Source organism: Arvicanthis niloticus, chromosome 17, assembly GCF_011762505.2.
Source record: "Arvicanthis niloticus isolate mArvNil1 chromosome 17, mArvNil1.pat.X, whole genome shotgun sequence".
Lineage (NCBI taxonomy): Eukaryota > Metazoa > Chordata > Mammalia > Rodentia > Muridae > Arvicanthis > Arvicanthis niloticus.
In genome coordinates, this window is record NC_047674.1 from 45576901 (window position 1) to 45592078 (window position 15178).

Consider the following 15178-nt stretch of genomic DNA (forward strand, 5'->3'; position numbering starts at 1 on the left):
CATAAAAATGTTCACCATTGACAGTATTTTCATCTGATACTGTCATAGTATCATAGTATTAAACCCTAAACTGTTCTACATGTGAATACTAAGACTGGGATATTTTGCATAGATACATACAATTGTTTCCAAACCAAAAAGTGGTGCTATGTAGGAATTATTTACTTTGTAAAAGGGGAAATATTTTGTATGAGCTAGTTTCACTTTCATTAAAAAAATTCATCCTTTTCAAAACTAGGTCCTTTTTACCTTATTTATTTCTCATCCTTATAGGAGGAGAGTTGAAATGAGTCAGATCAGAGTTATTTACTAAGTTTTGTAGTACTATGTTGTTATACAGCCTAGATGTGTGTGTGTTACTGTCAAGAGCCAGGATAATAATTTTATTGGATTTTCCTTTATATGAACAGCCATGTTGGGTATTTTAAAGGCATATGTAACATCTATCTATCTGTCTGTCTGTCTATCTGTCTCTATCTATCTATCTATCTATCTATCTATCTATCTATTATCTATCTATCTACATGTATGCATACATATGAGAATTATGAATATTATGGGATACATACTCAGATACTATGGGGTTTGTTGACTTAGTTGCAAAATACCTAATAATTGCTGTATAATATGTTGAAATGCTTAATAACTTTAATGTTTTCTCTATGAATTCTGTTTATTTTATCATTATCATGACATGGGTAGACAAATTTTAATGTTTCACAGTAGACAAGGGAGAAGGACTATACTAGGAACACTTGATTTGATCCCTTTGTTCAGTATATGCAGTAGTCACATTGGCTGAGATTTTCAGATGGTAGTCCACACTACTAGGTGTGCTGATCCTGGCCCTAACCACATGCTTCAGTGAATGTCTTTACAATTTTTATTGATAGCAGTTCAAATAAAGAATTCCCAATTCACAGCATACTTAGCTTCTATAACATACTAAGCAAATGGCAGGTTTTACTCATTGTAAGTAGTTTATTACCTTCTTGAAACAACTAAGAAACAGAATCATTTTACAGTTAGCCTTTGAGAATGGAAATAACCAATAAATCTGCTTTTCTAGTTAATTGAATTTTCTGGATAATTTAGATATTAAAGATATGTTTTTGTAGTAACAAACATTGTTGTTGGAAATTTTTCTAAATCAGCCCAGAATCCTTTCTGCCTAGGTACTTAGCCCATGATGAATAAAAGGTGATTATAGTTTTGTTGTGTGCTATTTTGTGACATGTGTTTATGGAAGTGTATTATGAAAATTTGATTTGAGGGTGTATTCTGAAAATAAAGTTCACCTGCATGTGTTAATTCTTATGTTATCGTCTAACAACTCTGTCTGAATTAGAGTTTAGAAGGAATTACATACTTGGCACAAACACTTGATTGAGGTTTCATTAATTATGATTTTATTGTTTTGGGCCATACTAGATGAAAATCCAAGGCACATTGTTGATATTGCAATGATATTGTTATACTTTTTCCTTCATGTATTTTTATACGATATTATCAATATTTAGCTTGTTAAATTAATTGCTTGCAACAAAATGTTTCCATATATGCAGGGCTATTCACACAATCCATTTGAGTGTAGAATAAAATTAAAATCTGTAGTCAGATGTACATGTTTATAGCCACATAGTTCATCTAGGCATTATCTAAGTGAAATAAATATACACATGGAAATGAATGATTACTTTGTTTCTACTGCTGGAATGCATGGCCACATTTTTAGAAAACTATAGACTATGAGAAATTATACTTCATATGGTGAAATGGCCATGAAATATTTTTGAGGAAATCCCAAAATCCCTGAAGGGATACATGCATTTTTACTGTTCATGCTCATATTATAATTTTTGATTTCAAAATAAAACAGATTATCTGTTCATGTTTCCTCTGATTATTTACAGTAAGACACAATATTTAGTTTTAGCACTGAAAACAAAGCTAATAGCACAGAGATCTCATCCCTCAGAAAATAGAACAATTCTTGCCACTTGGAAAATCTAGTATAAATCATAAAATACCAAAACTGATTGACTTCCAGGAGATCACAAAGTTCTGAAGTCACCTTAATGGCAGAAGGACATGTCTCTTTAAAATGTCCTGGTTAGAAATTAGTGTTTCTCAGTTTTTAAATTGCTGTTATCTGATATAGCTTTAATTTCTCCATAGGTCTTTGAGTTATATTTTATCTGTTATAATAGAAATATTCTTTTCTCAAAGATAAGATAAACGCCTTAGATATGGATTATATGTTGCATAGTTTGTGAAAACTGCTTTGAAACTTAAGATGGAAGTGATTTCTGAGTGATTTGTTGACTCTTAATTCTTCAGGAGTTTATGGGAAACTTCGCCTTCACAGTTCTTATCCTAAGAAATCCTGGGTATACCTTGGAGCTGACATTGCACCAGGAAATGAGAGGTAAAAAAAAGAGCCAGGGACCTTTACTTGTTATTGTTGCATTTGGCTCTCTGTGGTATTTGATTTTGAAATGAAATGCTAAATATCATTCAACTAAACATCATTCAAACTTAAGCTCAAAAGCAGGGGCAATAGAGAAAAATATGTAACACAAAATGAAATGGCGAAATGTACAAAATCTAGGGAGAGAAAACTTTGTACCAAGAGTAGTTTTAGGCAATGCATGCTTTTTTCTCAATAACTTGTAGAACTGTGGGTTCTGGGAGTTAGGACAAGGAGTAAGAATTGAAAATATAACAGTGAGACTTGATAAGGCACCATATAGAGACACTGGCAGAAATAAGCATGAGATGGAGCATATAAAGATGAAGGATGGATCCACTATTACCTTGAACCAAACCGATCATATGGAGAAGAAACTGACAGTAATCCAGTAGGATTTGGAAGACAAGATCAACACCAGAAAACAACAGATGTGATACTAAAAGCAAAGATCAGAGAGTAGAAAGCTCTTATAGGTAACTGCACTTACTAATAAGAAGCCAGTGCATCTCCAACAGAAAGGATAACAAAAATTCTAGCTTCAACTCTGTACTCCCTGGTAGGATATCGTTGGCAGTTCTCTTTTTAATTTTTAAGGCTCCTTTATAATTTTCATATATATAATCATATGTAACATCATTATATATTTTTTATATGTGTGTATGTGAATGTATGTATATATGTGTATGCAAGTCCACATACCTATTTAGTTTGAGCATAATGCTTAGAGGAGGTTGTTAGAGGTTTTTGTTATAGATAAATGAATATTGAGAAGATTGATTGCAGGGGTGTGAATAGGGGCTGGGGTGGGGAGCACTCTCTTTGAGGCAAAGGGGAGGGAGATGATGTGAAAAACTGTTGGATGGGGGACTTGGAAAGAGGACAATATCTGGAATGTAAATAAATAAAACAATTAAGAAAAAATATTAATGTGAGTGCACTGTCAGTCTCTTCAGACACACCAGAGAGGGCATCAGATCCCATTACAGTTGGTTGTGAGCCACCATGTGGTTGCTGGGAATTGAACTCAGGACCTCTAGAAGAGCAGTCAATGCTCTTAACCACTGAGCCATCACCTCACACCAGTCAGAATGGCTAAGATCAAAAACTTAGGTGATAGCAGATGCTGGCGAGGATATGGAGAAAGAGGAACACTCCACCATTGTTGGTGGGATTGCAAGCTGGTGCAACCACTCTGGAAATCAGTCTGGTGGTTACTCAGAAAATTGGACATACATTATCTGAGGACCCAGCTATACCACTCCTGGGCACATACCCAGAAGTTGTTCCAACATACAACAAGGACATATGCTCTACTATGTTCATAACAGCCTTATTTATAATAACCAGAAGCTGGAGAGAATCCAGATATCCTTCAACAGAGGAATGGATACAGAAAATGTGGTACATTTACACAATGGAGTATTACTCAGCTATTAAAAACAATGAATTCAAGAAATTCTTAGGTAAATGGATGAAGCTAGAATATATCATCCTGAGTGAGGTAACCCAACCATACACACACACACACACATACACACAGAGTATTTACTCACTGATAAGTGACTATTAGCCCAAAAGCTTGAAATACCCAAGATACAACTCACAGACCACATAAAGTTCATGAAGAAGGAAGACCAAGTGTGGATGCCTCTGTCCTATTTAGAAGGAGTAACAAAATACTCATGGGAGCAAATATGGAGACAAAGTTTAGGACAGAAACTGAAGGAAGGGCTGTCTGAAGACTGTTCCACTGGGGTATCCATACCATATGCAGTCGCCAAAGGTAGACATTGATGTGGATGTCAGGAAGTGCATGCTGACAGGAGCCTGATGTAGCTGTCTCCTTAGAGGTCTGCCAGAGTCTGACATATTCAGAGGTGCATGCTCACAGCTAACCATTGAACTGATCATGGGATTTCCAATGGAAGAGAGAGAGAAGACTGAAGGAGCTGAAAGGGTTTGCGTTCCCATGGGCAGAACAATAATACCAACCAATCAGAGCTTCCAGAGTCTAAACCACCAGCCTGGGAACACATAGGCAGGGGCCCATGACTCCAGCTGTATATGTAGGGGAGGATAGCCTTGTCGGGCATAGGTCAGAGAGGAGATCCTTGGTCCCATGAAGACAGGATGCCCAGTGTGGAAGAATTTAAGTGTGGGGAGATGGGAGTGGAAGGCAAGGTGGGGGCATATCCTCATAGAAGCAGAAGAAGGAGATGGCATAGGGGTTCCTGGGCAGGGGGGAATGGGGTAAGGGGATAACATCTGAAATGTAAATAAAAAAAGAAAAAAGATTAATTGTAACATTATATGATCTTGATGGTACAGAAAGAAAATTGAGTTAATAAAGAAAAAATTGTTAATAAAGAAGCTTGTTAGAATCTAAAATCCAACGAACATGCAGTTCTGATGACTAAGGGCAGAAGGATTCTTCAACTCCAGGAAAAAGAAAATGGCATATAAATTTTATATGATTATTTACAGCATATATATATATATATATATATATATATATATACCCATTTAAATCAGAAATACATGAGTGGGGTTATTATCAACATTTTATTTAACTGAAGTCACAAAAGTTAAAGTATTTGTATTTCATTTTATCTATCCATAGATTTTTAAGCAGGCAAGCACTAGATCTGGCCTGTGCTTTGATTTGATGGAAAATGACTGTTGTATCCCAGTTGAAGGCCAAAGAAGATGACAAAGATCCATAAAGATGACGAAGATCTGAGAGAGAGAGAGAGAGAGAGAGAGAGAGAGAGAGAGAGAGAGAGAGAGAGAGAGAGAGAGAGAGAAGAGTCCTGTTGGTGAGAGGGGAATGAGATAAGGAACATGCTAATATTTGTCCCTAAGCAACCAAGTGGGAAAGGTACCAGAAAGCAGAGAGAATATTATAGAGAATCTTTTGCAAATCTTTTATTTGTTTTGGTTAATCACACCTCTCTCTCTCTCTCTCTCTCTCTCTCTCTCTCTCTCTCTCTCTCTCTCTCTCTCAAGAAAAGAAACTACATAAGGCTTTATTCAGTCTCTTTGTCTTACTATCCTGTTTTTCAAATGTTTGTTTTTAGCTCAGAAGTAAAACCATTGAATGTTTGATGTGTTCCAAACCGTGTTTTGAAGCCTGTATGTCACGCAATGACTAAACAGCATAAATTAGCACATGCAGTATCTCACATGCTTTTGTTGTTGTTACTGGTGGTAGTGAGAAACAAGTGAAGCCTGTGTCCTCAGCAGTTCTTGGATAAGATGTTCGCCCAAATTAGCATGACCTAACGTGTTCCCTGAACTTTTTACTCCTCACTGCAATCCACACTTTAGGTTTCATACATAAATGAGATCAGATGGCACGTTTCTGGCTGTTTCACTCTCACATAGCATAACGTTAATCTACACCATTCAGACGGTAGCACTTTCTTCTGTTTGAGAGCTTCATCCTCTTCTACTGTGCATATGTGCTTTGTTTCTTTTCCTTTTTAAAAATTAATTATTTTATTTATTTACATCCCAAATACTGAACCCCTCCAGCACTCCCTCACAAAGTTCTTCCCCATTCCCCCTCTTTTTCACCTCCGAGAGGGTGCCTCACCCTGTATACCCCACATCAGGGGGCATCAAGTCTCTGCAGGATTATGTACATTCTTTTCCACTATGGCAAGACAAGGCAGCCCTCAGCTATGTATTTTAGTGAACAGGTGCCTATAGCAGATAGGAGACTTACTTAATGTACATAAAGGTGCAAGGGTCCTTTAAATCACTAATTTTGCTTTCTATATCTTCCTGGTGGGATTTCTATGATAGTTCTTTTTAATTTTTAAGGTTATGTGTGTGTGTGTGTGTGTGTGTGTTTATGACTGCAGGTCCACAGCATATCTATTAATTGGAACACGGTGCCCAGAGGAGAGTGGTAGAGATCCTACATTGTCACTCTTCACCTCTTCTTTTAAGTCAGTGTCTCTCTATGAATCTGAAGGTCTGGAAGCCATGAACTTCCATCTGTACCACTATCTCAACCTCTCTTAGAATTGGAAGTAACAGACATGTGCAAGACACCTGGCTTACCACCTGGGGTCTGAACTCTGTTCTTAATGGCAGAGTTGTACCTCTAACCCCTCTATCGTATTTTCTACAACAGCTACACCAATTTGAATTTCCACCAGCAGTGCACACTGCCTTCTTCGTCCTTCTTATCCTTGCATGAACGATTATCTTGCACCTTTTTCTAACAGCTGCTTTAGCAGGCTTGGATTGTTTGGAGTAGTTTATGATTACAGTCTGTTATCTACAACAAACTCACTTACTAAAGAGAAAATAACTATTTATTACTTCACACTGTTCCCAGGACCTAGACCTCTAATTTGAATACCACCATTGATAATATCTGTCATGTTGGCTCCTGTGCTTTTGAGATATCATATGCTTGGAATATCTCTTTTTCTTTCTTCTAAGTACTATGCACAAGGCCTTCTGTGGCAATTTTAGTACTTTCAAACTCAGACAAAAAAAAAGGTACCAGATGTATATCATTACGCACCATTCTACTTATCTTTGGAGATTCAACCATTATCTCTTAATTCAGTACTTAATTCCTTCATTATAACATTATCTTATATTTTAAAATTCTAATCTTACACTATAAAATATATCTAGAAAATAGTTTAGGACAAAATGTATAAATGCTAATGTTTCTGTATACCTTTGGCTTGGCATTTGCTGATGGTCACATCTTGTATAGCTACAAACTGTTGGTGTGGTTCTCAATGCACATTATTAAGATACTTAATCTGGGTATGTTCTGTTTGTGTAAAAGAGAGGAAATATTGTTATTGGTTTGGTATAATCTGTAGCATCTAATAAAAGCACAGCAAAGGAATCTAATTTATATCTGCTTTTTGAATTCATATGTCTTTTCTAGAAATTAGAACATGTTAGCCCAATTGTATATTTTCTAATACTTCAGAATTTTTCCTCAAGTTAAACTTCAGTTACTTTACATATTATTCAAATGTATTACTACCATAACTGTTTCGGTATTAGAGTATAGAGTTGGTGGCTCTTTGCACACTTTCTAACAATTATTGATCTTATGTGCAACCTCTTAAAAGCATAGTGAAGCACAATATCCTAACCTCATATGGACAACTCTTCTATGGATATCAAGGACTTGACTTTCAGAATAAGGGAGAAAAGTACTGTGCAAAGAGACAGGCATGAGATAAGCTTATGATTTACTAAATGTATAACTTTGGTAAATTACCCTCTTGAATCACAGTTTCTTCTTCTGTAATTATGAGAGTAATAGTGCCTAGCTAATATAATAATTATACAAATTAAATGAATTAATGAATGTGAATTTTTTAAGTTCAATTTCTGGCACAAAGTCAGCCCTGAGACAGGGAAGCTGATAGGCAATCAGGCTCCTGTTAGAGATGTAAAATGATTATTTCTTGATGCATTTTGGACTGGTGCCAACTCAGACCTTCTCTTCTGTCCCCACATTTTTACACTTCTCTATTTTCACCTCATTGTTTTATAATGAAGAATAATTTCTCCTACTGATATAGGCTGCCCATAATCTCAGAACAGTTGTGCTTTCTCCAGGTTCACAATCTGGAGAGGGTATTATGCAATTCTTGGGATCATTTCATCTGGGGAGAGATTTATACAAACATATGTAGCCCGTGCTGAGGTTCTCACTAGAACTGTTAAAGGGACACAGTATAGGGAAGACTAGAGTTTTATAAGGTGAACACTTTCCCTCGATGAGTGAGAAAGGAGACCTAATAGGCAAATAATCTACTATAGTTGCTCTCATTTTTTACACCTAATTATCGAATGTGGTTTCTTCAGGACCCAGCAGCCTATTACCTCTGAACGTTCCTCTTACATTCCATTGGTGTTGATGAAAAATGTTAATACAGGAATTAGGAATGGAATAGTTTGCATTTGTAGAGTCTGGCTATGCCTGATTCTTGAGGAAACTTGTATATTTTGAGACTGGACAAACACAGTTACTTTCATTATGATTCTCCATTAGTGTCTAGCTTTATTCATTGAAATTATTGGTGTATACATAAGAATGTTTTGTGCATAGTTGAAAACTGTTAAATAAAATTTATAAAACACTTACTCTTTATCACCTGATTGGTGTTCTCTGGACAGGCAAGCATTATATTTTCCCTGAACAAGCTCAAATATTAATGCAGAAATAAAAAGAATGGTGTGAATAATTTTTCAGATATTAAAAAATATTTTTTCAGGAGCCTTCTACTGTAATAATTTAAATTTTATCATTTTTTTTCATTTGAAGCTAGTTGATTGGTATATTTTTAGATATATTTTTCTCAGGAAACAGCAAAGTTTACACTCTTTTCTATGAATTGCATTAGTGTTATACAGAAGACTAGAATGCAGTTAATACTTCTCATCCTTAAGTCATTAAATTATGATTTTTTGAGATGGTTGTAAGTTAGTGACAGTGGTAGCAAACTGGAGCTGGAATAGTGAAACGACCAACTGAGCCACAAGGCCAGCCATTTATTTCCCTTCAAAAATAGCATTTGTTCTATTCTGTTAATGAATCTCCTATGATATCATTGCAAATGAAGGCACAGCTAAAACTCCATGAGGATCTTTAATACCTGTCATTTGTTAGTGGCTCTGTCAATGTCTACTGCATATCTGATGCCTTGTCCAGCCCCCATTGCCCAGAAGAACATTCACAGGTAGTAGAGAATGTGTTGTCAGTGAGTTTGGGGAGTTGACTGAAGTGACATAGCTAAATTGGTGTTAGGTAAAAGGCCACAGAGTGAACTTGCAGTGTAGAATTAAGCAAGAATTGTGAATGGAGAAAAAAAAAAACAGTCATATTCATTAAGAAAAAGTTACAGAGCAATGATGGATTGAAGAGAAAATTAATTTACTGAGTCTAAGGAAATGTTCAAAGCTCCCATTGATTCATTGAGAGATGAAAGCTCAATGATTGGAAGAGTACACTAGAGTAATACATAACTATTACGTCACATGATGCAGTTTGGGTGTTGGAGGGTTATGCAAACATTTGACTTCTTCATTGAGGATGCAAAGGGAAAAACTGAGTAGCTTTTTCAGGTAGCACAGATGAAACTAGAATTCCAAAGACTGAAAATTGTATCTGTCTGACCAAGATATTAGCCTTTGTGCATATATTGTCCACAAAAGGCAAATGCATCGTCAGAAAACATGAAAAAAAGATCCCTTTGGAAATATCTTTATTATTCAAGTTGTTTCTCAGTGAAGAAAATACATGAAGATATGATTATTAAACTCTGCCAAATTACTGGGATTACAAGCATCTACCTGCCTCTGCCTCCCTCGGGCTGGGATTCAAAAAGTACGTACCACCACACTTACGTATTGCTTATTTTCAAAATAAAAATGTGCTTTCCGTTGATCAAATTAGTGTTTTCATGCTTGCAAAGCAAAACTTTGTGAACTCAGTATTTCCTCAGTATACAAGGGTCAGTGTTTAACAAAAGCTTTTTTTCTCGTGTTTGCTGCGTTCTTTTTAAGTTTCCATGGTGAAATATGCTGATGCTAATGTAGGCTGTACTTTCTTTTGTGTTACTTGATGATCTCTCTTGTTTTATGAGTGTATATGCCATATGCTTTCTGAAATTACAGGATTATAGTACATGATGCAGTGGATTGGCAGCCTCATGACAAAATCGTCCTCAGCTCTTCTTCTTATGAGCCTCATGAGGCAGAGGTCCTCACTGTGCAGGAAGCCAAGGGCCATCACATCAGGATCTATGAACGTCTAAAACACAGGCACATTGGTATGGCTTTGATTTAGTGCATGCTTCATGGATGCACCATGAACAGCCTGCTTGGAAACCTTTCTCGAATTATTTTTCTCTTCACCTCCGCTCTGCTCACTTTGTTTTTCCCCACTTCACTCTCTCTCTCCCTTTCCCCCTTTCTTCCTCCTTCCCTTTTCCTTCCTTCCTTCTTTCCTTCCTCTCCTTTTTTCTTCCTTCTGCCTTTTATTGTTTGCCTGAAACAGGGTCTGACTAAACACTCCAAGCTTACAATTCAAATTAATTCTCCTTCCTTAGCTCTCCAATGCTGAGATTATAGGCATTAGATGCCCCATGCTTTAGGCCTGGCTTACTTTTAATTTTTATTTTATTTATTTTTTGGGATAGGATCTCATTATATAGTTTCAGCTGTCATAGAACTTGGTATGTTTACCAAGCTGACTCAAGCTGAAGAGATCTACCTGCCTCTGCCACCCTGGTGCTAGGATAAAGGTGTGTGGTATCATACTTAACCTATTGTTAACTTTCAAAATAGTATTTAGATATTTTATGAGACAGCCTATCATTCATGTGGCTAGTCTAAGAAGAGAGTTAAAAATCTTTAAAAACAAGTAGATTGTTTGTGGCTAAGAACAAAATTCTTTGACAGTAAGCATTTAGTTTATTTCATGGCACATTGAATCCTACAGTACCTTGGAATACAAAGGATAGTGTAAATAATAACTTCTTAATGTAGAAATGTATTTTTCACACAGAATATAGTTTATATGTATGTTGTCTATTAAGATGATCCAGAAAAACACAAAAGAAACAAGAACTCAGATATGTTTTTGTAAAGACAGTGCTATGTAAAGATGGCTCAGAGGTTAAGAGCACTGGTCGCTTTTCCAGAAGTCCTGAGTTCAACTCCCCGCAACCACATGTTGGCTCACAAACTTCTATAATATGACCTGATGCCTTCTTTTTGGCATGCAGGTATAGTGCACTCATATACATAAAATAAATTTACTAATTAAAAAAGCCAGGTAGCTAGTAGTGTATAGAAATGAGCCATTAAGGAAAACCACCCTCCTGCATCATATAAGACATAAGTTTAACTCAGGAGCTATAACTAATGAAATATGCAAAATAGATGGACTAGAGAATTGTTTTTATTTGGCATGTGAGAGGGAGCATAAATCTTCATCAAGACTGTCTAAAGTTATTTCTGAGCTGTAGCTTCAGGGCTAATGCCCCCTCTTTTCCTCTCTATTCCTGGTGAGATGGGTTTTCTTCTGTTGAATTTCTAGGATTCATTCATTCTCTTGCCTCTGCCTTTAATTGTTGTCGATCACCATGTCCAGCTTGATTTTTCAGTTTAAAAAGCATAGGATAGAAAAGAGACACCTTTAGTAACCCTGTCCAGTTAAAGTCGTCCTGAAATATCAGTGAAAATAAGAATACAAGGCTCCTTCTCAGCAGTCTAGGTAGATGGAAGACGTCTCATCGAGACAGGGGCTTTCCTGTGCTAAGCATCACCTTTTCTTTCACACTCTAACATTGCTGTTTAGGCTCTACTGCTGCCTCTTCTAAACTGGGATTCTGTACTCCTACGTTGGAGGTAGATGGACAATGTACAGCCAAATGTCGCAACCAGACACCAATGCATGGAAGAAAGGAGATTGGGACCCTACTAACTGGACAAGTCTCTGAATCATTGGCCTGTCCTGGTATCCAAAGTTATTGAAAAGCAATGAATTATTTCTCACACATTCTCTTTGATCCCAAAGAGGAACAAGTGAACAGGTTTTTCATTTCTCCGCTGACATCTGTGGAGTGTGCCTGGAGGAAAAGCTGGCTTTCATCTTGGGGAAACTTCTAACAGGAAGAAAAAAATGTCACTTGTTAGGTACACTGGCTCCCTAGCTGACGATTTCCAAGACACTCAGTTAAAGTTTGTTTCCCGTGACTCCTGTTTCTCTAGGAAGTACCCATATCATGGAGGATGGTCGAAAGATTCGTTTGGCTGCTGAGGTTGGGCTGTTGAGCAGAAACATTAGAATTCAGCCTGATTCATCCTGTAGAGGGAAACTCCTTGTGGGGTCCTTCAGGAAGTCTAGTGGAGAAGACATTTCTGGTAAGTGAAAATGAAATTTACAATTATTTACCATTTAACTACTAAGTGATACTGGACCACTCATCTGGGACACTCAGAAATTTCAGCTGTGACAGTTTTCTTATATGAAAAATGAACAAATTAGGTGTCTCCTTTGTGCTCCAGGAAACTATGAATTTTCATACCTAATCTTCGCTAAATTATTGCATGAAGTTAAATAATATACTAGATATCAGTGCATATTCATATTTTACCTCAAAGGAAATACCTTCAGCAGATACAAGTTCTCCTCTGCTTTGAAATGATAGATGATTTAATAGCCATTTAAATTTTATCATCTTCCTGATTTTCTCTTACTTTTTACCCAGTAATACGCAGTATCTAACCATAGACATGAACTCATGCTACAAATTAGTGGCTGAAGTTTAAATACAAGTTATTTCCATATTTTAGAGTGCTTTAAACATCAATTCAATCTTTCAAAAAGATCAATGCAATCTTTTTCTTTGAAATTTATACTTCAGCTCTTTTGGAATCTTGTGAAATTGTCTTATGACCTTATCTACTAAACTTATGCTCTGAAGATAGTCTTACAAAGCTCTTCCTGATCAAATAGTTTAGGAAATCTTGTGAGGATAGCTCCATCTTTGAAAGTTGCTGTATATCCATCCTTAAGGAACTGAGTTTATTTATACAATTATCTCCCTTGATTCTTAGAAATTACCCTTAATACTTTTTGAAGCACACATCAACTGCTGATTGATTCTCTTTTTGTTTACCAAAAATGTCATGTTCTCTTCTACTATTTCTTGAAGGAATTTTTTAAAATAAATATTGGTCATTAGAAAACATTTGGATAAATATAGTTGAGTAAGTGTCCTTGTGGTATAGTAGGTCATTGGGTATATGCCCAGAAGTGGTATAGTTGGTTATTGGGGTAAAATTATTCTCAACTTTCTGAGAACCCATCAAATTAATTTCCAAAGTGGCTGTACAAGTTTGAACTCCCACCAGCAATGGAGAAATGCTTCCCTTGGTGCACAGCATGGGCTGTCACTTGAGTTTTTGATCTTTGCTTGACCAGTGTAAAATGGAATCTCAGAGTGCATTTCCCTGATGACTAAGGGCATTGAACATTTCTCTAAGTGCTTCTTGGCTATAAGGGAATCCTCTGTTGAGAATTCTCTATTGAGCCCTGTACCCCATTTTTAATTGGATGATTTGGTTTGTTGATGTGTTTCTTGAGTTCTTTATATATTTTAGATATTAGTCCTCTGTTGGATATAGGGTTGATCAAGATCTTTCCCATTCTGTACATAGCTGTTTTGTCCTACTGATGGTATTCTTAGCATTGCAAAAGCTTTTCAGTTTCATGAGGTCACACTTATTAATTATTTATCTTAGTGGCTGAGCTATTGGTATTCTGTTCAGGAATTTGTCTTCTGTGCCAATGAGTTCAAGGCAATTTGCTACTTTCTCTTCTATTAAATCTACATGAAGACCAAACTGCACAATTGTTACATATGTGCAGAGGGCCTAGATCTATCTCCTGTATACTGATAAGACCACCACATTCATGAACTTACAGCAGATGTGGTTGCCTGTATAAGACCTACACATGTTCAAGACAGCCAAAAGACCAGTGTGAGCCTCTTCTCTCTAGCTGAGCAACCATAAACAAATGATGGCTTCTTGGGAAGAAAGAGTCCCTTTTCTTTGATGGTGTGTCTGGTAGGTTGACGGTATTTCATTGTACAGTCCCACCCCCCTGGACCCTAGATTATGTGAGTGTCCCTTATTAGACTGATTGGGGTAAACATACATTGTATGTATTTATGAAATTCTCAAGGAATTAATAAAATAATACCTATATTTTTCTTAAAAAAGAAAATCACTCTGCACTTGAATATAGTGAAGATGCAGAGACAATCTGGCAAAGGTGCCCTAATCACTACTTCAGATGATCAGCTTGGGGTGTTTTCTTGTCCTCATTTGTTCACTATTTTGGAATAATCAGATCTTATATCAGAAGTTCAAGATTTCTAGTGAACATATATATATATAATCTCCCCTCTTTTTCATAAGTTCTATCTTTATATGTACTTGCCACAGGTGAAATTTCCCCTACCCCTGGGAGAACAATTGTTAATATCTGGTGACATTTTTACTTCTAATAAGTTGAAAACGTTTTTGGTATTCAAGGAATAGTTGCCAAATGTACAGTACAACATCATCTATGATAGGAATGTCTAACTTAAAATACCATGATGATGAGGTCAGCCTTCTAGATGACAGAGACAAAAGCAGGGCTCTGGTCTTGTAGTAATGATTGTAAAGTTGGGACGTAGAGACCTAGTTAATGAAAACTAGGTCAATCATGACAATGATCATGGACTAGGACAAAAGACCAAATCTTAGAGTTGAGTACAAAGCATGAACCAGCATCAAGCCTGACCGATTCATAAGACTTTCTTGTTGCTAACCTATGTCTTTAATATAACTTCCTGGAAAAGGAAAGAGAAACCACATTAAATGCCTCTGTGGACTGGAGCTGTTCTGGTTTTTCACAGTGGAAAAAATTTCCTTTAATGACTTCTTTCTGCCCAGGATACAATTCAGGTTCTCATGCTACATTAAGAACCCATGCCATTACAGAAGAGAACATAGAAATATTGTGATAACCAGTCAACCAGGAAGTTTTCTGTAAGACTGTTTCTGAACATGAGCTGAGCAAGAATGACAATAAAACAACATGCCAAAGTGAACCAGGCAAGAACCACAAGGCCTCAACCTTACACAAAGAAC

At 36.5% G+C, this 15178-nt stretch overlaps 1 protein-coding gene across 7 annotated transcripts in view; it reads left to right on the forward strand.

Moving 5' to 3' along the window:
• The window catches only part of Pkhd1 (PKHD1 ciliary IPT domain containing fibrocystin/polyductin), a 440341-nt gene that overhangs the window by 301580 nt on the left and 123583 nt on the right, over positions 1 to 15178 (forward strand). For all 7 annotated transcript variants that reach the window (XR_013104680.1, XM_076915223.1, XM_076915219.1 and 4 more), the window contains 3 exons: positions 2341 to 2428; positions 10142 to 10296; positions 12242 to 12394. Coding sequence is in view for 6 of the 7 variants with exons in the window: in XM_076915223.1 (XP_076771338.1) it covers positions 2341 to 2428; positions 10142 to 10296; positions 12242 to 12394 (396 nt within the window). In the remaining variant the exon portion in view is untranslated. The remainder of the gene's footprint in view (positions 1 to 2340; positions 2429 to 10141; positions 10297 to 12241; positions 12395 to 15178) is intronic.